Source organism: Etheostoma cragini, chromosome 2, assembly GCF_013103735.1.
Source record: "Etheostoma cragini isolate CJK2018 chromosome 2, CSU_Ecrag_1.0, whole genome shotgun sequence".
Classification (NCBI taxonomy): Eukaryota; Metazoa; Chordata; class Actinopteri; order Perciformes; family Percidae; genus Etheostoma; species Etheostoma cragini.
In genome coordinates, this window is record NC_048408.1 from 17,958,687 (window position 1) to 17,983,919 (window position 25,233).

Sequence of the window (25,233 nt, forward strand, 5' to 3'; positions counted from 1 at the left end):
GTTCTGAAGGCAAAAGGGGGTCCAACCCGTTACTAGCATGGGGTACCTAATAAAGTGGCCGGTGAGTGTATGTCTGTACATTTTTGAGAGGCTGCAGTTATCATAACTGAGGGCATGTCACAGACAGAAGCGACGACGTAGTAAGTCAACAAGGAAATTTCCTCTGCTTGAGTTAAGTAATTCCCAAAATAGTATCGTTACTTTGCAGTTTGATCCTACTTTATGTATTAAAACCTAGAATCCTCAAGCTTCAATTATGTAGACACCGTGAAATTTCTATTATCTACATAGGTCAAATTCTGTTTTGAATAATTATAGCGATTACATGAGACTCATGGCTTATCATTTGTTCATTATAGTCTTTATTGATTTGAGGAAAATTACATAGCTGGGTAGCTAGCTTGTCTTTTTGGTACACATAGGGTCACAAATGTATTTACTGGTTGTCAACTGTACCTAATGTTATCCAGAGTACTCGCGAGAGCACAATATGAAGTTGCTCAGCGAGTTACTCTGGCATCGAGTAATACTGCTCCTTAAAGATACCCTCACATCAGTGCACCAATCACATCGGTGTATCTGATATAGGCGGGCCACAGGCGAGCTAAACAGATGATGACAGTTTAATCTACCAGTTAGCTCCGCTGGTAGCTAGGCATATGGGGCTCTTGATAAGTCACCCTGTGTGTTGTTGTTGTGTGATTGATCATAGTGTTATTAGTGTTCAATTGCGTGCAGTGAGATTTTCAAAGGCACGCTTGGTGCCGCCCCTCGGGATGGGCAACTTTCATTACTCAAGGCCAGACCCTTAATCTTTTGGATTCAGGTCTGGATTTCCAGGCTAGGTTGGATGCACCTATCCGATTAACTGTGAGCTTCTGTGTCCCCTGGTTATATGCATTCACATTTATAATCAGAGGAGCCAAAAGATTCAGTTAAATTCCTTTAAATGATTTCTCCGACTATTAAATTTGAGTATAAACCAAGCATGTGTGCACTTTAGTAAAGCATGCATGTGACTTATAAAGCGTACATGCTTAAAAAAAATAAAAATAAAAAAAAAGTCCTTGTAACCTTCAGGGCTCCATAAGTAAAAGACTATGTTGTAATATAAAAAGTATACAGACAGAAGGTACACTGTCAGTAAAAAGAAGTTACACAATTCTATCTTTACACACATCTTTTACAAATTCAAGAAAGTAACCTGACATATTAAAGTAAACTTGTATGTTTGAGATAAAAAAAAATGTTTTAGTGCAAACGATTATTCTTTTATGACAAAATAGATTTTAGATGTATTTTTCAAGTATAAACTAACCTAGAATGTCTTTTAGCATATTAGAACGTGCTGTGCGCTGCTAGGGTGGTCTTCATCACTCACAACCCGGGCATTACATAGGCAATGTTTCCCAGAGTGGAGGCCTTAAAAGAGAACAAAAAACATGTTTCCTCCTCATGTATGTAACTGGCAGAACAATAATTTCACTCATTTACATGAACGTGCACACATAATTATAGTGTAAAGTATGTGGTGTGTATGCGCTGATAAGTGGCTGCATCTCTCACCAGTGTGTGTTGAGTGCAGCTCCTCAGCTCTGGTATCTGTGCGGTGAGGCAGATTAGAGGAGCCAGGGCACATAGCAGAGAGTCCAAGAGCAGAGACAAGCTACTCGACATACTCACCATTTTCTGCAGAGAGATAACGAAAGTCACTTAACATCTCTTAATGCAGTGAATAGGCTTTATGTTCTCTTGACGCTAAATGTAACCTGTTCTTCTTGATCTTGTTGTCAGTTAGTGTGTGGGCAGATTAATGTAACCAAAACTAGAGAATCATGTTTGTGTCAAAACTTGAATTCTAGGACTGCAATATCTCATACTGTATCTCTCCTTCGACGCTTCCTAAAATACTGTTTAAGTACAAATTAGTGTTGTTCATTTTAAAAATTGTGTAAGAGAAAATAGCTTTGACTAGATTTACCTCCTTCAGTACCATACAGAATATGTTACATTTAAACAAACCCCTTTCCTTCCTTCAGCAGAAATGTGACAAAAAAAGGTTCAATGCTCCCTTTGGGTTTTATCCATATATTTTTAACTACACATAACACAATCTCTTAAATTAATGAAAATCTTTTTTTCTACACTGAGTCTACTCACATTGCTCTCCTGAAGATGGTGTCCAATCAGGGACAAGGATTCTCCTAACAGGTGTAGGTGAGCTGCAGCACTGACAGGATCCTGATCAGCGCAGCCAGGACTTGTGGATGTGGAACTGAGAGTGTCCAAGGCTGACCTGATGGGACTGCACACAGAACTATTGGGACTACACGTGTCAGTCATGGGGCTAGACATCATAGGATTAACTACAGAGCACACTGTAGAGTCAACGGCTGCCACTGAACTAGGAACAGGTGTGAATGGACAAGGCCTGTGAGTTACTGGAGTAGCAGGAGAGGTGATAGTCCTGGTAATGGGACAGTCTGCCATGCTGTGCTGGTTATCTGGATACACCCAGTACTCTAACATGGAACTTGTACTTGCCTGGGAGAAACAAAAAAGGTAAAAAATTGATGATGAGTAGAACTGAAAATAGCAGTAAACTGAACAATACATAAGATTGTTATCTGATCAATGCTGCCCTCTGCTGTGCAATATGAATGCAAAAACCTGTCTTGGATACCCTGGAAGTGAGTTAATTATGAAGAATAGAATGGATAAAATGACAGCGGTAGTTCAGATGAGTTCTTACAATCTTTTTTTAAAGATTATTTTGGAGAATTTTCAGCCTTTATATTTCACAGAAAAAAACATGAAAGTGGGAGAGAGTGGGAATGACAAGCAGCTAAGGGGCACGGGTCGGAGTCAAACAAAGGAGTTTAATCTCTAAATATGGCCGCCCACTCCACCAACTGAACTATCTGGGCGCCAAACTTAATCCGACAGCGTAAAATGTATTTAATCTCATCTGTTCTCTCACCTCTTCTGCTTCTCTTTCTTCCCATCTGTCTCGTGACACACAGACTGGATAAGCAGGGAGGAACCCAGATGACTCTGCTCCATTAAGTTCAGGCTCAGCTTCACTTTTACCTGCAATGTGATGTATTTAGTATTAATGTGTATTAGGATTGTACTATGGTCATCATATGAACAGCCATGGCATTTTTAGCTACAATATGCTCATTATTTACCACTGAGACTTACTATGATCCAACCATGATGGATTTGTGAGTTATATAAAAACCTCTTTAGCCCTTGTGGGAAATGAACATGAAGTGTTGAAGTGTGCAGACAATCAACTGAAAGACCAAAAATCAAAGGGTCATTGTCCTGAGGGATGGATAGAAGGATAAGAGTTTTTGTCCTGTGCGATGGCTACAGCTTTTAACAGCAAATGGTTATTGTCTAGGTACATTACCATGACCTTGAATCTCAGGAAGGTCTCGGGTACTGCATGTTGTAAATGCCTGACTGAATTAACCTTTGTCATGAGGTCAGGTGAGGTGAGTTTGTCCTTTGGTTAACTTGATGATACTGTATATAAGGCAAGGGACGCTGGAAGAACTTCAGAGATCATTCCAGATCTTCTCTGAATGCAGCATAAGTAAAGAAATCTGATTCATTACACCATTAACTCTTAAGTTTTAAGGAGAAACAGAAGAATTCTTTTGACACCATCTACAAAGCGGAGGCATGATGAACGCACACAGTTACCTTAAAAGCACCTTACCCGAGTGTTTCCTTTTCTTGTTGAGTAAATCTTCTGGTTCCTGAAAAATGTGAATAATAAGCTATCACAGCTATCAGAACGTACTGATGGCAATGACTCAATAGCATATGCCAAGAGACTACATGTACTGTGGCTCTCATAATTACATGCAATCATGTTTTGGAAATTTATCTTGATGCCTTAATTAAAAAATGAGGTAAAATTAAACCTTTAAGGACACCAATTTTCTTTGTGAATGAATAATGTATATTGTAAAGAAATAAATGTTCTTCCCTTGGCCTTTGGAATTAAAATAGCCCCACATCATCACATACCCTTCCCCATTCATAGGGATAGGCATGGTTTTATTTCAGTTAGACTGATGGAAAGTATCCCATGCCAATCTCTATGTATGGTGAAGGGTATGCGATGATGTGGGGCTATTTTAATTCCAAAGGCCAAGGGAACTTTATCAAGATGCATAGTAAGCTAGATCCATGAAATAACTGGTCTTTAATAATAAAAATCTGCCTGCCTCAATTGGCATTTTACATAGGGGTGTGTATACTTATGCCCCCTCTATTTTAAGGAAGAACATTTATTAATTTACAATACATTATTCATTCACAAAGAAAATAGGTGTCCTCAAAGGTTAGATTTCACCACATTTTTTAATTAAGTAAATTTGATTTCCAAAATATTCTTTTTTTATTTCTCTTTTTGGTCAACTTAAGCATGGCCATGTAAACTTATAAGCATCACTGTATATCAGAATATGTTAAGTGTATTATTTGTCACATTCATAATCACAACTGCAGATAAAAGATCATTTGAAAAGCCTAATTTCTCTAACACTAACTTCCAGTGCAGACCCAGAGTCCACCTTGTAAAGCTTCTTGGTGATACATTCCTCAAAATCCGAATCTGGTTCCTCCAGCTCCTCCACCTCCATCATCAAGTCTTTGCATGACCTTTTCTTCTCTCTCTGGCTGCCTCCACACACTGGGCCTGCTTCACCATCCATCTGCCCCAGTCAGGGACGAGAGAGCGGAAATGTTCATGTAAAGTATGAGCTCCTAAAAAATAATTCAGCTAGAGTATGGGACCATTTCATTATGAAATGTGATTTATTTAAACTTGTGTCTATTTTATTTAAGATTTATGTCAGACCAAGGACTATGGTAATGCCATAGTAAGCAAAATGATACACTGCTAACTATTTTATTGCTAAATATTCCCACATTAGCAGTTCCTATACATTTTGTAAATCTGATTGAGAAATACCCATAAATAATTTGGAGGCTTACCTTTTTGAATCCACTAACTCTATGGTCTACACTTTTGACTTTAGAAATATCATCTGTTTCTATACTAATCCAGACAATGGTGTTTTTGTCTGATTAATTCCTTCATTCCACATACCAAATGTTTCATTCACAAAGATTTTGTTATTAATTAAATTAATAACCTAATTCTTTTCCGTTTTCTCATAGAATTTAATTCTAAACTTAAGTCACTCAGTTTGTTAAACAACAAAAAAGTATCAAGCTTTTGGATAGGGCTTTTCCCCCTCCAAATCCTCAGCCTGAACACGATTTTAGTTGTGTTCCTGTATAAATGTTCTTGTTTTATTTATTTTATGTATTAATATCCTCACTTTGTCTTCATCACAAATTTGTTCTGTGTGCTAATCTTGTTTACTTGTATATTGCATTTTGTCAGTTAAAACTAAAATAGAAATAGTAGATATATTGAGTAACTTGCTGCTGTAGCTAGACGGTAGACCTACCTGTTGCTTACGGGTTGAGTCCACTTTAATCTAGGCTGAGATCAAAACAAAAGGATAAGACTGTGAGTTAACAATTAACTTAATTAATAACGTCACGTCTCGCCATGTTCAAAGTCTGTCGTCGACGGTTACAGCGACAGTTGACGCTAACGTTAATTCAGGGAAACAGTTTTGTATGTTACATCTAGTTTCGTCGACTGAACAACGAGCTAACATGTAGCTAACAACCATAAATAAAAAATCTTGGAGTTGGGCCACCTTTTTAGCCTTAGGTAAACAACCTATTCTCGGTCGACTAGTCTGAAATTTGGTGGAGGAAAAGTTGCTGACTCACGTTTAGTTCTCTCTCTCTCTCTCTCTCTCTCGCTCTCTCTCTCTCTGCTGATTCATGTTAAGAATGGAGTGAGTGAACTGATTCTTGCTGAGTAGAAAGAAGCACGTGCTCAGGCAGTTCGGAGACACACATTTTTAGTTTATAGGCCTACATAAAATGATCCTCTCGAAATGTGTTTGATCATTGTAGGTTCATTGGTTGTGCTCAAGAATTCAGTTATTTTCCCCACACTATTTTACAGTAAGGCTTCGGTAGAAATAATTTCAAATGAAATGATTTTATCTTTGTTTTTATGGCATTAAGAGTATTTACAAAAACAATAAGTTTCCAAGTGGTTTTCATCAATCAGTGTAACTTTAATCTCAACAATTATTTCTTATGGAGAAAATCACAGCAGCAGCTTCTGCTGCCTGACTCAACACTGCTCTACTTTCTCATTATTGCCCCTTGTTCTGCTGACATATTATTCTTTTCATGTGAACGTTGACAGACTTGTGATCTAGGAACTTGGTTAAACTTGTTCATGTTACTGATTAACTAAAAAACTGTTGGTTGCATTGTTTTGATACACCAACTCTCTCTTTGACATTAGTCACTGTTTCAACACTTCCTCTCTCTGGCTTCAGAAAAGTATACAGTCATGTTAAGTCAGCTCCACCTCTTGTCTGATCCAACTTTAGAACTCCAAAGCTGCACTGTCATGTTTAGCACTAAGCCCTCCCTCTTCCTGGTTTTCCAGGGCATTACTGAAACTTCCATACTCATGCTAAGCCCCAGAGTCCCTCCCCCAAAAAATTTCCAAGTTGTTCTCAAAGTTGCTGCCTCATGTTAACTCTCAGTCCCTCCTACTGTTTTTGCTGAAGTTGCCATATCACGTTTAGAGGTTTTGTGAGGCTGAGTTCCTGTTTTCATTCAGCTGCTAGAGGGAGGAGACAGAGTAGGAACGTATAAAAGCAGGGAGAAGACTGTAGGCACTCACACAGCGCAAACTGTACTGCACATCCAGCAAGAAAACAGTGAATCACTGTGAACACAGATCAAACTTTTGGAACATTGTCCTAACAGGTGAGTAAAACACAATATCGTCATGGCTGTTTTTGTCATACTTTGAATTTCATAACCTCTTGCTGACGTTTTACTTCATTATATTGGAAGATGGCCTGCAAAAGCACTTTTCTGACACCTTGACTTTTTACAGGGCTGTAATGGAGCCAGAGAAGAAGAGTCAGACAACATCAGAGCAGATGAGTGACAGGTAAGAATGAGCTGCGTTGATTTATTGTATCTGTAAATCTTTGTATTCACACTTCACCCCCGGGCACTGCGGAATTCCTTGAAATGCTCCTACATTATTGTCTTCAAACTGTACATTTCTTTAAACTTACACCAAGTTTGGATGATCTTATCTGCATTGGCAAGGCAGCATCCAAAAGTAGGTTTCTAGTGCAGTGTGTGCTGACTTTGTTTTTATCAGCTTCTGCATGTTGCTTACATTAGACAAACAGTTATAGGTGCAGTCATTCAAACAGTGTATTCACACAATGTCTATCTTCTGTACTTTGGAATCCCAAATTTGTTCTTAACACTTATTTCATGCTGACCTCTTACTCACTTTCTTTTTGCAGGGATCTGTCAGAACAAATCAAAACGGTGACAAAGGATAGTCACGTCAGGGCAGAAAACACAGAACTGATGCTGAGCTTCCAGAAGGGAAAAGTCACCCTGCCACAATACAAGGTAAAATATATTTTAATTCTCCCTTTTTTTAATTGCATGATCTTTCATTTTTTCATTCCTTTTTCTATGGTAAGCTATTAGCTACTGTGATCTTCTTGTCTGACACCACCTCTCCTCCTCCTATTTTTCTCCAGCTTCTTCTGTGCTCGCTGTATGAGGTCTACCAGGCCTTGGAGGAAGAGATGGACAGGAACTCCAACCACCCCAGTGTTGCACCCATTTACTTCCCGAGTGAACTGGCCAGACTGGAGGCCATCAAGAAAGACCTGGAATACTTCTATGGCCAGGACTGGAGAGAGAAGATTGTTGTCCCTGCAGCCACTAAAAGATACTGCCACAGACTCAGACAAGTATGTGTCATTGTACCAGATATATATATAAATATATATATACTGAGTATCTCACACACAATCATTTTAATACTGAAATAACACTCTTCATTCCTGTTCTTTTTTAGATTGGTAAAGAAAACCCAGAATTTTTGGTTGCCCATGCTTACACCAGGTATCTAGGTGACCTGTCTGGAGGGCAGGTCCTGGGTCGAATTGCCCAGAAGTCCATGGGGCTAAAGGGCAGCGAAGGTCTGTCATTCTTCGCCTTCCCCGGTGTGTCCAGCCCCAACCTGTTCAAACAGCTGTATCGCAGCCGGATGAACAGCGTGGAGCTGACGGAGGAGGAGAGGAACGGCGTGCTGGAGGAGGCTGTCAGAGCGTTTGAGTTAAACATTCAGGTACAGAGCGAAGATGCAGAGCTAGTAACCTTAAACCAGAAATGTAATTGTGAACTTACAAGATTTACCTTTTGATCTTGCAATTCTTGCAAAATAAAAAGCCAGAAGAAGCTGATGAGCGTTCTTGCCTTTGTTTTTACAGGTCTTTGACGGTTTGCAGATGTTGCTGAGTGTCACTGAAAACGAGCTGCAGACATGTTCAACACACTCCACATCAGTAAATACACTCAAGATCCCCAAAGCCTTCATCAAAACCACCCCACTGCTCAGGATGGTGCTCGGACTTTTTGTGGCTCTGGTCACAGTCAGTATGGGAATCTATGCTTTTTAGTGAAGATCCACGCAAAAACTACCATGTGTTTGTCGGTTTCTGTAAGACCATTAACAACTTGTAATATTTGAAATGACAAAATACTCTATATTTCTTTTTATAAAAGTTGACTGTAATGATTTTTAAATTATTTTTTCTGTATAACACTCTTATCCAGTGTGCATAAAAATGTGCAATAAATTTGCTTTTAATCCTGTAAATATGTCATCTTTGTAATAAAATCTTGTTGAAAGAAAGTACCGCTCCTTTCTTACTATTTGTCTGTGCTTGAGTTGGGACTGCATGCTATTTTCTTGTAATAGGAATGACACTGCTGATGTTCTGGGTCCAGCTGGTTGACATTTGCACTAAGGTGTTAGCACCTGACCAGAATCCTGCTACTGATTTGACCCTTTGCCCTCTAATAGTTCCTGGTAAAACACTGGGGAAAATGTCCTGTCCATTTGATTGTGCAATGAATGAACACAACTGCTGGTAGGCCATCTACCATCTATCATGGCTTTCACACAAAGAGACAACACATCATTCTTTGGTAAATTCGGTATCCACTTTTATTGTGGTTTCATCCTTTTCCCTAAACTGTTCACACCAGTGGCACACATAAATTAAAACAAACTGTTAATAGCAACCAGAGCAAATTTCTGTTTTTTTTCTGGTTTCTGGCCTCATTCATCATGACACAAATCAGTATTGGTATCAGTGTCCCCCCTTGAGGACAACTAAAAGAAAAACAAGAAATGATTGTACTTCACAGGAATATGCTTCACCTCAACCCTAAAAGGCACAGCAGCCTGAGTACATCAGAAATGTCCTCTTATTGTCACATATACTGCCAAACATCTTAACAAGCTGAAATGATGCTTTACATTCAGAATACATTCCTTTCTACTGCTGTACCTTCTCTTTCAGCATTATACTTGTTTGTGCTATTCGTTGTGCAGCCAGCATCAGAAAGTACATGCCTAATACCAAAAAGAGTAAAGCATGTTGGTTTGACCAGACCCAGGGGCACTGGAAGCGCATTACAAGTTGTAAGAAGGCCATCATCACAAATCAAAACCTAACCCCCAAGCTTAAAATTAGAAGGAGGGGCACTACAACAATGTTTATTTCTGACAGGTTGAATTTACACTTACTTTAACATACCAATCTCTACCCACCATCTGTGTAAAAAAAAACAGACACACACACATAATCTGCAAGCTACAGAGTGCCAAATGGTATCCCAAGGTGCTTAAAGGGGGATTGCACAGCAATACTTGTCTTTGTAAATGTCAGTGACGGAAAACAATGAAAAGAAAACTGAGTTAAAACAAAAAAGAGAGGCAAGGCAAAGGACAGGATCCCTATTCTGAAAAGGCAAAAAAAAAAAAGATCCATATTTATAAAAGCAGCTTTAAAGTAAAAAACTACAGTACCGACAACAAGACCCTAGTCAATTAAATAGATTCAATCTTCAAATACCTTCTATCTAAAATGACACCATTATACTGTATATCCCAGCACTGTAGACAGGAATAGTCATGGGACTTCATAGCACAACTTTAGATAGATAGATTTCTTTTATTAGTAGGTCAATTTAGAAAACAAAACAAAAACAACACAATTAAAAGGACAGATACAAAAGAACAGACACAAATTAAAAAAGACAGCTATACCAGTATTCCCATGAGGGTGACAGGTATTGCACACTGGTATCGAACTTTGTTTAGAATAACAGATTTTTCTGTGTTTTGTGATTGCATATCAGTAGAGAGGCCTTTGTATTTGTGCCATTCTAGGCCACAAGTTCATTTGAGAAACATTATAACTTCACATGACCAAGAGATTTTCTGCATTTTCTCCATTGGTATTCGTTATTGCACATTAGATCTAAAAAGGGGAAGTAAATTACATTGCTGACATGCATCTAATTACCATACAAATCTGTCAGTCATTCAAAAGTGAAATTACTTTGCAGATATGATGTGCTACGTGTACAGCTTTCCTTATTCTTCATCTAGCTTGATTTGGCACATTGTCCTACTGTAAAAGGCAAAAAGTTTCCAAAGCTCAAATAGGTGGACATCAGACTTAAGCAATTTCCTGTAGGGAACAGCTTTCCACACCTGTCTGCATCCTAAAACACCCTCCAAACATCTGCATAATGCCACATCACATGGCTACCTGTTTGAACAGCTAGGACAAGTTTGGGCTGAAAAAATGCAGTTACTTTTAGGCAGGAGCAGCCATCATGGGGCTGCTCAGTTGGTTTCGTAGGAGGACAGCAGGGCTGCATCTACCGGCTCCATGCAGGAGGGGCAGGTGAAGGAGCGCATCAGCCAGGGGTCAATGCAATCCATGTGGTAGATGTGAAGGCAGGGCAAGAACCGAATGGGATCGCCGTACTCAAAATCCATCATGCAAATCACACACCTGTTGGAGAGAGAAAGTAAGATTAAATTTATAATTTATTGTTTCACTTGTGTCTTTGTGGTTTTTGATTGTGAAAGGAGTCGGCCCGTAACAAGTATTGCATAATTGTCTAATTGTGAATTACTTTTAATAATTGCAGTTTCTTTGTTTAGCTACATTTAATTGCTGACATTAGCCATGGTCTTAAGACGTTTGATTGGTAATTGTTGATTTTGTTTAGATATGCCAATTTGTAATTTTATGAGTGATTATTGGCCAGACTGTATATTTTTATGATTATTTCAATTGTTAGTTGTTGGCACTTGACCCTATACATGTTCATAGCAACACAAATGACAAGGGGGGATACTTTTAGAAACAATGTTTTAAGCAAATAAAGAGGCATGGCTTAATTCATAGGCTGTGTATTTGTGTTATTAAATTATCAGAGCGTCACATGACAGTGATATTTAACAAGAATATGTATCCTGGAATTCATTCACAACTTTAATTTGTTTTTAAAAAGTAATATATAAATACATATTTTTTTTTAAGTTGACTGAAAGAAACAATTATATCTTTAATCGCAATTATTTTTGTGAGGATTAATTCTACAGCAAAAAGTGGAATTGTAAACGCTCTAGAAAGGCGCCCCAGAAGCGTGTGAACATCAACCGCCTCTATGAAAAAACTATTTTGGGGTACAATGTTTCTTTATTCCAGATGGCCACTGGAAGCCAATTTACTATTAAGATGGCATACAACTTTCAGACAGGTTGCTCAAGTCACATCTACGTCATCAACACCGGAAAAGTGCTTCTATTAGACTCCACTGGTCTCCGTCCAGAGCAGCGGGATCTGTTGGTCCATTGGTCCATACTGCCAGGGTGGCAGTAGCTCAGTCAGTAGGGATTTGGGTTGGGAACTGGAGGGACGCTGGTTCAAGTCCCCATACGGACCACCATACGGTAGTGGACTGGTAGCTGGAGAGGTGCCAGTTCACCCCCTGGGTAGCACCAAAGGTACTCTTGAGCAAGGCACTGAACCCCCAACTGCTCGAGGCGCATGGGCAGCCACCTCACTCTCTCCATTTAGGGCGTGTGTGTAATAAAAACAGAGTGTAAATTGTAATTTCCCATTGCAGGATTAATAAAGTATACATTATTATTTCTTTAACTGTGCATGTGCATGTTCTGATCTTTATTGTAAGTCCACTGCTGTAAAAAATGTTGTTGTATAAAGTATTATTTTGCTCAGTATGACAGGATCCCATTTTGACCAAAAGCTCAGAGTACAGCTTTATTTACAAAATGGTACAAACATTAACCAGTCCTTTGTGAGTATTTAAAACAAGAACAAAAAAGAATAAAACTAAAAGACTAATCACATTTTAGACTCACTCTTTAACTTTCTTGTCAGAGGGGTCAGAGCCTGGGTCAAAGATGCCTTTGGGCAGGTGATGGATGAGACCAATGCGCTGGGCAATGCGGACCTGCTCCTCCTCGGTCAGCTGATGAGCCAGACGACTCTCCCCTGGGGTGGGATGGTACACTGGCAAAGGCTGGGTGCGCTCCTGGAAAGAAGGAACAGAAGACAACCTGCATCATTTATGTAGCGAGTCTTCTTAAAAGGGGATTTTGAATATGCCAACGCTCCCTTTGCATTACAGCCAAACAGATTGCTGAGGCTGATACTGATATTTGGCAAGCTGATCACATCAGTTTGAGAAGTCATCGAGGGACATCAGACATTGCAATAACCCTGTGCTTTTGTCAACATCAACACATTGGCCCATCTTACAAGTAGTAATAGATTAAATAAAATAACTGTTACTTAAGTCTTGGTCTTGTGATTGGGATTTTGGTTGTCATAATATGTTTATATATGGCTCACATGATGTCTGTATTGTAATAACAGTTGAATCCAATTTCTGATGTAGAGCAGTGTGAATATGCCTCTTCCAGCTACTCTACCATAACAAGTTTAACTATAATATTTTTTTCACCTATTCTTACAAGTGTACCTGTGACATGAAGAACTCCAACTTCCAAATTTAAATCCCAACTTGAACAAATTGTATCATCCAGGGCTTTTGTAATTTCATAATTAGACGTTTATGTGACTTGTTAGTGCTAACAGTATAATAACAGCAGTAATAGGAAGAAATACTCGGTACTAAGTAAAAGTACCAATACACTACCACACTGTGAAAATACAAGTAAAAGTCATCCCAGAATGACCGTTTACTGTTGTTTAAGGTTGTGCTAATGTAACTCCTTTATATAATGTTGGGTAGTTAAAATACAGCAATAAGATCGTCATATGTTTGTAGTGCCGCTGTACTGTGAGAACCACATATCTCTAAAATGTCAACTTTTCATGAGCTCAGAAAAACAGCCCTGTTTTCATCTTCACAACAATTCATTTTCCAGCTAAACCAAGAGAGTTCCTCAAGAGTGTCAAAACTAATTTTAGTTCATGGGCCACGTAAAGCCCAGTTTGATATCAAGTGTGCAGGACCAATACAACCATTGCATAATGACCAATAAATAAAAACACATACACAATATAGTACATTCTGTAAATTTCCACAATTAATGAACAATCTATGTCCACTACAGTTGATAAACAGCCTGGGATATCTCAGGAAAATTAAGTGCAATCTGCACAATATGTAGCCTCTCAGGTTTCAATTGCATTCTGGTCTGGTTGCAAAAGGGAATCAGTCCGATAGTGACACCAAATAAAAAAGAATAAAACAAAATATTTATATATATAGTATATTCCTTGAGTACAGAAAGGTGCTGTGAACACACTAATAATACTGGTTCCATTTCCCGCTGTAAACAAATAGGGACTGGTCAATCTTGGAAAGCCCTGTCCACTTTTCTCCTTTCGGATTAGGGCCTATTACTCTTATTAGGACAGGACGACCCCAAGTGGACAAAGGGGAATATTGGAACTAATAACTTCTCTGCAAATTTCACAATTTGCAAAGTCATCCAGTAATCCAAATTGGACCGTTGGTGGGCCAGTTTTTACCCAAATGCCATATGTTTGAAACCCCTGGTTTATATATAATAATCATAATCATAATCATAATAATAATCATTTTCTCAATCCCCCAAAGTAACATTGGATTAATATTGGAAAAATAATAAAATCACCAAATGTGGAGATACATGGTTTCTACTGGCCAGGAAAGGTCTGAAGAAAAGTGTAATCTAAAAAGTAACTAAAGCTGTCAGACAAATGTAGAGTAAAAAGAACAACATTTTTCTCTTGGATGCAATTGATTATAAGTATAAAATTGCATAAAATGAAAATACTCAAGTGTCTCAAATGTGTACAACAGTACTTAGCCTACTTCACGTCAGTGACATTCCACCATACCCGACTGGCATGATAATCACTGATATGTAGACTTTATTTAATGGCATAGCTACAAAAATGACTGAGGTGCATGACATGCTCTTAAATCCCCGGAGTGTATTTAACTCGAGCCCCAGCAGCTCACCTGGTAGGGCGGCGGAGGCTCTCCAGGCAGACTGTCCCCCTCGGACTCGTTCAGCAGCGAGAGGTCATCCGCACCTTGTGAAAACAGGCAGTTCCCCATTGAACTGATACCACCATGAGAGTGTCCACTTCACTCTGAGGGTGAACGACACTTTGCAGGCCTCGACTGGAGCTAAACCACGGATGTATAATAATAACAGTGTGAACGAGTTTGCTTGACGTTAGCTTAGCTAAGGTTAGCTGTTAGCTTATAGTTTGTTGTCATCCCGCGAAGAGCTGGACGGAATATCGACGGGAGGAGAGACCTCGCTCTCTTGGCGGAATAAACGCCCAATGTTGAGCTATAAGGAAGCTGGCAACACGAATGGTGACAAAGGTTTTAATCGTTACAGCGAGGTGTTTTGTGTGTTTCTGTTTGTATGTTGCATCTTGTGTTTACAAAAACCGTAATGTCGTCATCAGAAAGTTTGTAAAACACTACACTTCCGCCTTCAACATTCAGAATAAAAGTATGAGGGTCTTTTATCCATTCACTGCTACACTTGACATGGCAGGGAAAAACGGGTATATAAGAAATAAGATGTAGTATTCTTTTCGTCTGTTGTTCGGCGTAATAGTGACAACATCCTCAAATTGTGCTTGGTCGTTTTTTAATGTACTTGTCCTCAGCCTTGTTCGTCTGTGTTGCGTTCACTCTCTCTCTGTTTTTATTTCTGGTGGCAGCTGTCCCTCTGTGTCTAATCTAATCTAATCTAATCTAATCCCCTCTAATTCAGTGCAATGCAATGCGTCTTGTCTGTGACCATACCCTGTAGCATTGCATTGGAGAGATGGAAGTGTTGCAGTGCAGTCTTGGAGGTTTATCTGATTCTGTTCATGTTCAACTTTGCTTACTAACCATAGACTAACGCGAACTGTGAAGTTGAGCGTTAACGGATGTAGACCAACGCGAACTGTGAAGTTGAGCGTTAACGGATGTAGACCGATGATGCATAGGGCGGAGTATAATAAAATACTCTTTTTCTGTGTAATATATTAAACATTATTATTTTGTAGGCTAAGTCTCATATTGTGCATTAAGATGTTTCATCTTGTGTGGTTGAGCACTGATCATAATGAACCATTACAAAATGCAGCAATGCAGAAAAAAGAAAAGGAACTAAATACAGTTGCCAGAAACACACACACACACACACCCACACACACACACATTTATACATATATAAATCTCCAGCTTCAGCACTACTCCCAGTTAAAAATGGACCCCAGTCTCCTCCGTCGGAAGGGCAAAAAGACAATCCTTCTGATAGTGAGGTGAGACACCATCCAGTGCAGGAAACTGACCCACGTACCGCAGGTAGATTATCTCTCAGTAGATTCTCTTTTTTTCACTTTCCATTTCACATAAAACACAAGAAATAACTGTTTATTTTCTTTCTGAAGTCAGATGACATACCCAATCAGATGGACCAGAGTGGAAAGGATCAATTGACTTGAAGCACTATAGTTACTTAAAAACAAAGATCTACATTTAGCTCAATGGTGTTTTTTGCCTCCAACATCTCCTTCCAGGCAGCTAACCCTAACCATAACCATTGCCGCACTGCCTGGAAGGAGGTTTTGGGGGCTAAAAACACCAAACACCTTATATTTACCAATACTTGTACCTACCAGTCCATTCTAAACTGCATGGAAACACTGTTGAGTGGTAGGTAAAGTTGAGTGAGCACATTTATGTTCAGACCAAAGGTGTTTGGAAATGTTACTTCAGTCTTCAATCTTCATCATCCTCGTTACTTGCAGTTGAATTGATGATGTACTGCTTTGCTTGTTTTCGTGCAAATTCTAGCCATATACTTTATAGTGCCTTTGAGGAATTTTAAAGCTTAAAAATAGATATTTTAGTGACATAGCCATTAAAGTCTAAAATAAGCTTATTGCAAAGAAACCTAAAATTATAAATCATGAAGCCCAGGGTAAAAGCACTTTGAGCGTATATTGTTGCTGTTATTTATATTGTCTCTCTGCCTCTGGAGCCTGCACATTTTTACAGCCTGGGTTACAAACTGGGGACACAGATTTTAAAAGGAGGGAAATGTTTCGATTGAATTAAGGGAATTGTAAGATCAAACATATTTGGAGCTTGACCTATACATGGGACCAGTCTGCCAAATCTATCTTTATAAAGCAAATTATTAACAAATCACCTCATGCATGAATCATAGATCAATAATAGCTTAATTAAATGCATGATCCACAATGATGAAGATACAAGAAAAATGGAAATGCATAGCAGAATGCATTGGATATTTAAGAGCCCCCTCAAAATTTCATCAAGAGTCTTATTAAGAGGATCCGAGCTCCCCCTGGCTCCCCTGTAACTGACAACCTGATTGGGACCTGAAGTCAGGGTATCTTGCAGTTGTGGCTTTAATTTAAAGCACACTATTTTAATCTGCCTCTCTGGGTTCCCCAGTTTTATGGAATTACTGTACGTGCAATACTACATTGTGGGAGTACCCCTCTATTGACAGTATATTATCTAAACTAGGAGTACTTTAAATGTACAATTGCTAGTGAACTATCTAATTTTATTGTTTTATTGAAATGCACATTTGGATCAATTTTCGTTTTTGTCACTTTCCAAAATGTTTCTAAAAGTTAAACTCAAGCCTGCTTTGAACATTCAGTTTGTTTGATTTTCTGCTTAAAGTGAAAACTTGAAAATACTTTGCTGAAAATGCTTTAAAATCATTGTATGCAGGATGTTACAGCCATGCTAGCTGCTCGCAGGGCTGTACTTAGACAGGGTGGTGCTTTGAGCTAAATGCTCAGTTCAGCATGCTAAGCTAACGTAGTGTGTTAGGCTAACATGCACACATTTGCCAATTAGCATTTTACAATTCTACATGTTTTAAGATGATGATGATGATGGCAATTACTTTTTTTCTTACATCCCAGCAACTCCAACTGGTGCTGCTCTTTTCAAACTGAGTTTTTCTTCTTAATCAACAAAGACAAAAACTTAAGACAACAATACACACACTTCACGTATCGTTACAGGAGTGCTTTAGTTTGACTCTGTGTCTGCCATTGAAGGTGTCAATTTCTATTTACTGTTTAAGACATGGTTGGAGTGAGAGACAATTTTGTTGGCCAGCCTTAGTATGTTATTATTGTAAACTGATTCATACTTTCTCAAGGGGTTGACCTACAATCCTTTTCATTTAATGGAAACATTTTGACTTTAAAGCGGTGGACAAACACTTGTGCTATGTAGCATTACAACAGAAAATTCAAAATCACAATAATAATAGAAATTGTCTACTCCCTAAAGCAGCAAGTAAAATAAATTCTTTGTTTTGTCCTTTTGATATTAAGGCAACACCATTTACATGAAGACAAGTATAGCGTGTATATCATGTGATTATTGTACAATATGCAGCTCCAGAGCTGATTCCTTATTTAATCAGCGGTCTTTAGAAAGAAGGACATGGCACAGCGAGATGGTACAGTCAAGAACATCCTTTTTATTCAATCAGGTGCTGCTCTTTTCAAACTGTGTTTTTCTTCTTATGGAAAAGAAACTGTAATTAACACATGCATTTCACTTAGAGCTCTGGGGGTGTTCTCACAAAGAAGTGGTGCTGCACTGAGGGAGTAGAAGAGCTGGGAGTCAGGGGACCTAGGGTGCTGCCTATTACACCAATAACCATACACGCAAGATAAAGAACAAAATAAACCGAGCAAAGACACGGAGCAGTCCAGCATGAGGTGGTCAGAGGAGAACAATGGAGGGACTTCCCTGAATCCTCAAAAATCAGAGTTCAGGTTCATGCTGGCCTTTAATCTATCTGGTTTGTGTGTTGTAAATGGTTAATACTGCTGACACCGTGAACAATAATACTTCACTTTAAAATATTGGTCTGAATGGTTGTGGATATGGATATGTCCTGAAAAATGCAACCCCCCTCTTTCAGCCTCGTGCAGGACAAGTCCGGTTATAAGGTGCTTGTAGCTTTCATTTACAGTCCAAAGGCATCCTTGAAGAGAGCCTAAATGACAGCATACCCTGATAGCAAATATTAAAAGAAATCCAGATTAAAAGAAAAGAAAAAAATGGGGGGGGGATAAAGCATATTCAAAAATAAATAGCTATAACCAACTTATTGTAGTCCACTCAGCCCCTTTCCAACATCCCAAAGGAGTTCATCCAGCCTTCTCGACCCTGCTAATCTTCTCAGTAAACCTTTTAAACCTAAACCCCTGGCTTCCTTTCATAAACCACCCAAGGACACCCCCAAAAGCCCGTCAGTGTAATTTGTTCACTTACATTAGCTGCTGAATGGAGAAGCTGAAGAAGATGGGTATGGTAATACAATGTGAAGCATACAGACAAGAATAACATGTGAGCTAACTGCATTCTGCTCAGACAAAAGTTTTTTCAGCAAATTTTTTTTTTCACCCTCCCAACAGCAGAGAGGGCAGGAGAGAGAGACAGAGCGAGAGAGAGAGCGACAGAGAGACGGAGAGAGAGAGAGAGAGACGGAAAGTGACGGACACAGTTACAGACTACTCCAGTGTCTAAGAGAAAACAGACATTGGAGACAGAGGGGAAGAAAAAAGCAAGAGCTGAACGAGAACAAGTTTTTTTGCCTTTTCAAAAAAGATTTTTGTCATTATCAATAAAAAGTAAAGAACTAATTCACACCAGTTTTCTTTTTGTATGTGTGTGTGTGTGTGTGTGTGTGTGTGTGTATACATACACACACACACACACACACACACACACACACACACACACACACACACACACAGCTTTGAAAAGGAAGAGAGCATATAGGGGAGGTATAATGGAGGGGATTCATTTCAAAGGCAGGAGGAAATAAAAGTTGTCCCTGAGCGCTGGATGGGCGACAACATTTTGCCTCCTCGCGGCACTCAGGGGCAACCTGCTACCTCGAACCATTTAAAAAAAAAGGGCAGATCTGGATTACAAAATGGAGTCTGTGAACAAAAGGCACTTTTAAGGGACAACCTTTAACTGCTGGGAAACTATACACTACAGCACAAGCACTATAAGAGTAATTTACAGAGGAGGGGGCGGAACATGGGAGAGGCTCCTTGCTGCCTGTTTTCATGTTTTTTTTCTACTTTCTTTGTTGCCCTGTTTGTTATTTGTGCAGGCTACAGAAGATCTAACCTTTTACTCTTTCCATGTGGGTCTCAACACAAACTGCCCAATTTGATCCAACTCTACTGTAGATTCAGAAGAATATCAAAATGATCATGGAAAGAAAAAAGGTCTGGATGTAAAGCATCTCCTGCAGTACAGGGAATAACTTGTAAGGTTTATACCAATGCATGAGATGAAAATGTGATAAAATGGTAGGGTTGTTTTGTTTGTTGCTGGTGAGTTTCAGGCAGTGCACGGGTAAGTTATCTAAAGAGTTTCTTGACATTATAGGTTTGTTATTTTCTAAAGGTTGAACCAAAATGCCTTTTGTGTCACAACCTTAAAAGGAACCTCTCCCCCCCACTCAATACAAATAGAAGAATAAAAATAGAGAGAGGAATAATGCTGTTTCCTAAATGGTCTGTTATTTTTGTTCATTACCATTCATTTATAATAGTTGCTGAATGTACTTTATAGTGTTAAAGCACCAGTTTTCATCTGATGATAGAGATTTGTTTTTCTTAAGTTGTGTAGAATTGTTTTTTTCCTTCAGCCCTCCCACATTTTTATCAACAACCGATTACACATAAAACATTAAAAAAGAGACAAAGGAAATAAAAACAAATACCCCCAACTTACAAAGACTAGGATTTTTCATGGCCCTCTAGTTTAGAGTCCTGGAGCTTACGGACTTGAAACAAATACATTTTTTTTCTCTTTTCTCTTAACTTTCTTAAAAATCTCTAACAGACAAACACAATGATCTACCCAATGCATTGCACGTGGCTCAATCGACACATATATTTCAATAATAATACTTTCCATCAAAAAACACCTCTTCTTCAAACCTACTGTCGATTTTTGACATGTTCATCTAGGTATTATAATGCTGCGCTGCAGATGGCGTGTGTCGTTTGATTCGTACTGGTAACTGTAAGGTGATGTCACTGAGATGGGTTGTGTGGGCGGGTGGGTGGGTGAGGGGTGGGGGGGTGAAAGTTCAGAAAATAACTAGACTGCCAACCAGCTCCATGTAGTAAAAGTTAAAAAGGAGCATATATCATAAATATATATGTATAAGATCTCTCTCTCTCTCTCTGTCTTTACAAAAAAAGTTTGCAGTCCTCTATAAAGATCTGTCCTAGGCCAATGGTTTCCACATGCACCAACGCTACCATTCCCTGTAGCTTTAGCTTATATGTGGGAAGAGAACCTGAAGTCAAGTTTATAACTAATTGCATGAAGGGAATACAGAGGCACTTTCATATATTGTTATAGTCTTGATATATGGTTTTAGTACATAGAGCTAATGTTACTAGAGAGGCTGAGAACAAGTCCCAGGCCTGTTTACTATCCCTGCAAATAAGAACCAACAGCTAGGCAGTCAAGTTATTTTGTGAGGTCGGCTTTTTGTTGGATGGGATGGTGTCATGATGAAAATAATACCGATCAAATTTTCAATGTGAACATTTACATAGAAAAAAAAGATCTCAAATTAAAAAGACAAATGTTACGTGAATGAAAAACCATTAACAAATGCAGTCTGGAGAACCAAATATAAAGGCTTCCCTTTATTATTTAATGTCAGGTTGTTTGTGGTGTTAGTGTGCCTTTTATATGTGTGTCTGTGTGTGTATGTGATTATGTGTGTGTGTGTGTTTATGTGTGTAGACCACTGGGAACTTCCTGGGAATGGACTAAGGGATACACGGTGAAGCAATGCAAGGGATGCATGTGATGAGCTGCTGTTCACTGTGCTGTTCATATGTAAGAGATCTGAGAAATTATTATTCCTGTTTTGCTGAAATCTGAGCATGATACTTGAAGAATTACTGCAAACTACAAAAAAAAGTGTTATGGCATGAAAGAGAAGGTTAAAACAGTCCAAGTGAGACCAAAACCAAATCTGGCACACAAAAAAAGGAAAACGCAAAAAACACAAACAAATTGAAAGCTAATAATATGAAGCTGATGATGGCTGTGGATTACTGTAAATTAAAGTCCATGTCTATGAATAATGAGATGATATGAGTGGTTGTGTGACAGACTGTTCTGGAGAAGATGGTCAGAATGCAAGTGTGTAGGTAGGTTTGTATTTGTATTTGTGTGTGTGTGTGTGTGTGTGTGTGTGTTTTTTTTGGGGGGGGGGGGTTCATGCTTCAGGGCCTAGACTTGAATGTTAGCACAGCCACAACCCTGCAGTGGCAGCCAGCCTCAACTCACTGCTCTAATCGCTTATCTGACCATCAATGTGCAATACTGTTCATCCCTTATTAAAAATTAATAGTGCATAGGTGAGGGGACGAAAGAGCACATGTAGAGTTAGTGTTATGACTGTCGTGTGTTCGCTCGCTCGCACTCGCCTCATGGCTATCACTTCTCCCACAGCAGGATGCCCTGATAGTTTGACAGGTAAACAAAGACCAGCCACTTAGTGCATATATGTCACACCATCCGATGGTGTCACCATGATTGGCCAATCAGAAAATGAAAAGAGGCTCAGGGCTGAGCGAATGAAGCGGCAGAGGGTGGTGACACACAGGCATGTGGCTGCTGTTAACGGTCTGGAACATGGGCAGCACTGAGCTCTAGGTGGGGGGTGTTGGGGTCAGGTGGGACCATGCACCTAGAGGAAAGATGCATGGGGTAGTACACACACATGGAAGCATGCAAATCTGGGTGGAAATCTTTTCAACTTGCGCATCCGACTTCACCATTTACCACTACTTTTTTGGATCTCCCAGCCAATGCATGGAGTTTCATTGTGGAGACAACAAAATGAAGGGAAAAAAATCATAAAAAAAGAAACAACAAATGTACAATTGGTCATTTGTCAGGTTGCCATATTGTGTTTCCTCTCAGACGTTTGGTGGTGGTGTGTAAGACAGTTCATTGTCTTCCTTCTTCTTGCATTCTTAGTCTGTCCACACAATCTCATTGAAGCCTCCTGCATAAAGCGGGATGAACGTTTAGTGTTCAAATTGTGATGGATTGGGAGTCCTTTTGGGGTGGTGTGGGGCTTTTTGGAGTTCTGTAGAAGGAGTTTGAATAGTGTTGGCTAGAGAAAAATACCTTTTAGTGTCAGCAGTCTGTTCTCAATCAGTGGTGATGTGTTTTTTAATCAAATTTCAATTTTTTTTATGACACACGTTAAGCTCTTGATTCAGGGAGGCCTTGTCAGAGGAACCAGGACTGTGGACAAGAAAAGAAAAGAAGAAATTAGTTTTCTGCAGATTTACTTTTAAATTAAGTTTTCATTCTCATTGATCTTAAGATGTAGCTGCAGTGCAGTGCAAAAAACGTAAAAAATACAGAACATTACCTACCAACAGACACACATACAAGTTATTGATATAAATAAAGGGAGAAAAGGGACATAACACAGTAAGAAAAGGTGTGAAGTATGGACACAGTGAACTTTAAAGCATGGTGTAAATTACTGGCTCTCACAAAGGGTAACATTATACGTATACTACCGGTCAAAGTTTGTGGTTACTTACAAATTTTTATTCCACTCCTTTATAGACAGAATACTAGCAATATCTACATTGTCCATTATCAGCAACCATTCATCCAATGTTCCAAAGGCACATTCTGTTTACTAATCTGATATCATTTTAAAAAACTAACTGAGAAAATATTGGAGAACCCTTTTGCAATTATGTAAACACATAATGTAATCTGAAAACTGCTGCTCTATAATGGAGTGCAATGGAAATGTAAGTGACCCCAAACTTTTGACCGATAGCCTATATGTGAGGAAGATGGAAAAAAACATTTCTGCTACACAAAACAAGGTTTTATTTTTTCATATTTTTCTTGTGAATTACTGAACAATTTTAACTCTTGAGACCTCTGTGCAGTCTGGTTGAACTTGTCACAACCAGGAGGCATATGCAAGGTAACGAGGAATTGCAAGTCAAGGTTACTTTGTTTTAAGGGGTTTGCAAGACTTGGGAACCATTGTATGAATAGTCCTTTATCCACTAGGTGGCCACCTTTGACTCATTTTCTCTCACACATACAGTTCTTGCTGAGCTCAGCTGTCCCATACAGTGTTGAAAAAATAACTACCTCAACTTTACAGCTTGCTGTTTTTAAGAGGGCTGACTCTGATTTTGTACTCATTAAAAACACTTGTGTTATTTCAGAGCTACAAATAGCATTAGGGAAGCAGTTTTGTATCGGCCTGAAAGGCTTTCGAATGAGCAAACACAGGACTATAACTGCTCTGTCATGCGCTACCAGTTTACATGTAAGGTGATCCTTCTAATATATCTCTGCTCTGTGGGCCGAGTGGTCTCAGGCTACCCTGTAAAGCTATTGAGGGCAGCTACTCCAGGGATCCGGTTTCTTAGTTTGATAAGAGGGCAGAGTGGAGGCTTTGGCACAGGCCGGGCTGTTCTGGCTGCCACTGACATTCCTCAGGCCTTGGCCTGGGGAGAGCAGCGGATTACCCCACCTTTAACAGCAAACTCTGTTGTCCCCCATTCTAGCAAACCCAGAGAGTTTTAACCCCCCTCAACCTCCGTCTATCCTCCACCACCTCTGCCTCCCTCCTTCCTACCCATGATTATTTGGTGTTTGTAGATGACTCCTCCTCCTGGCTCCGACTTCCCTTAACTCCCTTCTCTTTTCCTCTCCTTCTCTTACTCTGGCTCTCCCAGTGTAATCCTTGGCAGCAGAAAGTGACCCCCTCTCTCCAACCCCCCTTCAAATCCAAGTTCAACTGCCTATGACATCATGTCTGGTTGCTGCGGGCAACCAGACAGCAGGGACGTGACTGTGGAGTGCAGCGAGCTTCAACTAACTCCCTCTCTCTTTTTCCCTCTCTTTCTCTCAGCACCCTCCTACTTTTTTCATACACATCCCCCTATCTCCCACTCTCTTCCTGCATGGCTGAGGTCTCACCACCAGAGAGCTCCTCAGACCAGCTTTTCTCTGCTTCTTGTCTTGACAGCAGTGGGAAGACTCTCTCCCTCCGTCTTGGCTAGTTGGCTAGAAAGCGGCAAGGCGGGCTGGCAGGGCCATAGTCTGAACCTCTCCATATGCCAGAGAACAGCAGGATAGGCAGAGACCTCTGTTACTCACTCTGGCTGGGGTTGTTATTGACCTACTAGGCTCAGCTAAATGGGAGCAGTTGTTACCAGTGCCCAAGTTCTCACTTGCCATAAACCCGACAGAAATGTTCAAAGTGGACATTTTTCAATGATGTTTGATAAGCAATAGCAGTGGATAATCAGCGTTCTGAACAGATGTAAGCTGTTGTAAAAGCTCTGTTGTTTTTTAGGGGAGATGGAGGGGCAAGAGTTTTGGCACAGAGTTGAAGTGTATGTGTGTGTCTGAGCATAAGCGCTCACACACATTTGGATGGTGTTTGAATTTCCCTACAGTGCCAGGTCTACATCTGTGGGAGAGTGGTGCAGGTGGGGATCTTGAAAATACTAGAGGGAGCAGCAGGAGGAGAGAGGGAAAGAGAAAGAGAGTGAGGCTGCTAATGCATGACGAGAGGGGGGG

General features: G+C 39.6%; 4 protein-coding genes across 32 annotated transcripts in view; 1 reads left to right on the forward strand and 3 right to left on the reverse strand.

Moving 5' to 3' along the window:
* Positions 1–1,166: 1,166 nt before the first annotated feature.
* Positions 1,167–5,896, reverse strand: LOC117936802. Of its 6 annotated transcripts, XM_034860182.1 has the most exons (9): positions 5,833–5,896; positions 4,569–4,733; positions 3,731–3,770; positions 2,981–3,090; positions 2,628–2,684; positions 2,161–2,544; positions 1,567–1,689; positions 1,339–1,422; positions 1,167–1,223 (listed from the first exon to the last, which is right to left on the reverse strand). In XM_034860182.1, exons 2-8 carry the CDS (start codon positions 4,731–4,733, stop codon positions 1,378–1,380), a joined length of 924 nt encoding a protein of 307 aa, XP_034716073.1. In that variant the 5' UTR covers positions 5,833–5,896; the 3' UTR covers positions 1,167–1,223; positions 1,339–1,377. The 6 variants fall into 6 exon arrangements, with proteins under 6 accessions (XP_034716073.1, XP_034716082.1, XP_034716093.1 ...); XM_034860191.1 differs by having other exon boundaries at positions 1,167–1,422; positions 4,593–4,733; positions 5,833–5,854; XM_034860202.1 differs by lacking the exon at positions 2,628–2,684 and having other exon boundaries at positions 1,167–1,422; positions 5,833–5,891.
* Positions 5,897–6,748: 852 nt separating this feature from the next.
* On the forward strand, positions 6,749–8,642 carry LOC117936833 (heme oxygenase-like). The gene is made up of 6 exons (XM_034860253.1): positions 6,749–6,897; positions 7,031–7,087; positions 7,458–7,569; positions 7,704–7,919; positions 8,027–8,299; positions 8,442–8,642. The coding sequence occupies exons 2-6, from the start codon at positions 7,038–7,040 to the stop codon at positions 8,628–8,630; spliced, it is 840 nt and encodes a 279-aa protein (XP_034716144.1). The 5' UTR covers positions 6,749–6,897; positions 7,031–7,037; the 3' UTR covers positions 8,631–8,642.
* Positions 8,643–10,418: 1,776 nt separating this feature from the next.
* On the reverse strand, positions 10,419–15,017 carry rnf11a (ring finger protein 11a). The gene is made up of 3 exons (XM_034860294.1): positions 14,542–15,017; positions 12,425–12,597; positions 10,419–11,045 (listed from the first exon to the last, which is right to left on the reverse strand). Exons 1-3 carry the CDS (start codon positions 14,638–14,640, stop codon positions 10,874–10,876), a joined length of 444 nt encoding a protein of 147 aa, XP_034716185.1. The 5' UTR covers positions 14,641–15,017; the 3' UTR covers positions 10,419–10,873.
* A 3,033-nt stretch (positions 15,018–18,050) lies between these two features.
* LOC117960707 (nuclear factor 1 X-type-like) overlaps positions 18,051–25,233 on the reverse strand; it is a 119,609-nt gene continuing 112,426 nt past the window's right edge. For all 24 annotated transcript variants that reach the window (XM_034898997.1, XM_034898844.1, XM_034898976.1 and 21 more), the window contains one exon: positions 18,051–22,908. In XM_034898997.1, the coding sequence (XP_034754888.1) occupies positions 22,894–22,908 (15 nt within the window). In that variant the 3' untranslated portion in view covers positions 18,051–22,893. The remainder of the gene's footprint in view (positions 22,909–25,233) is intronic.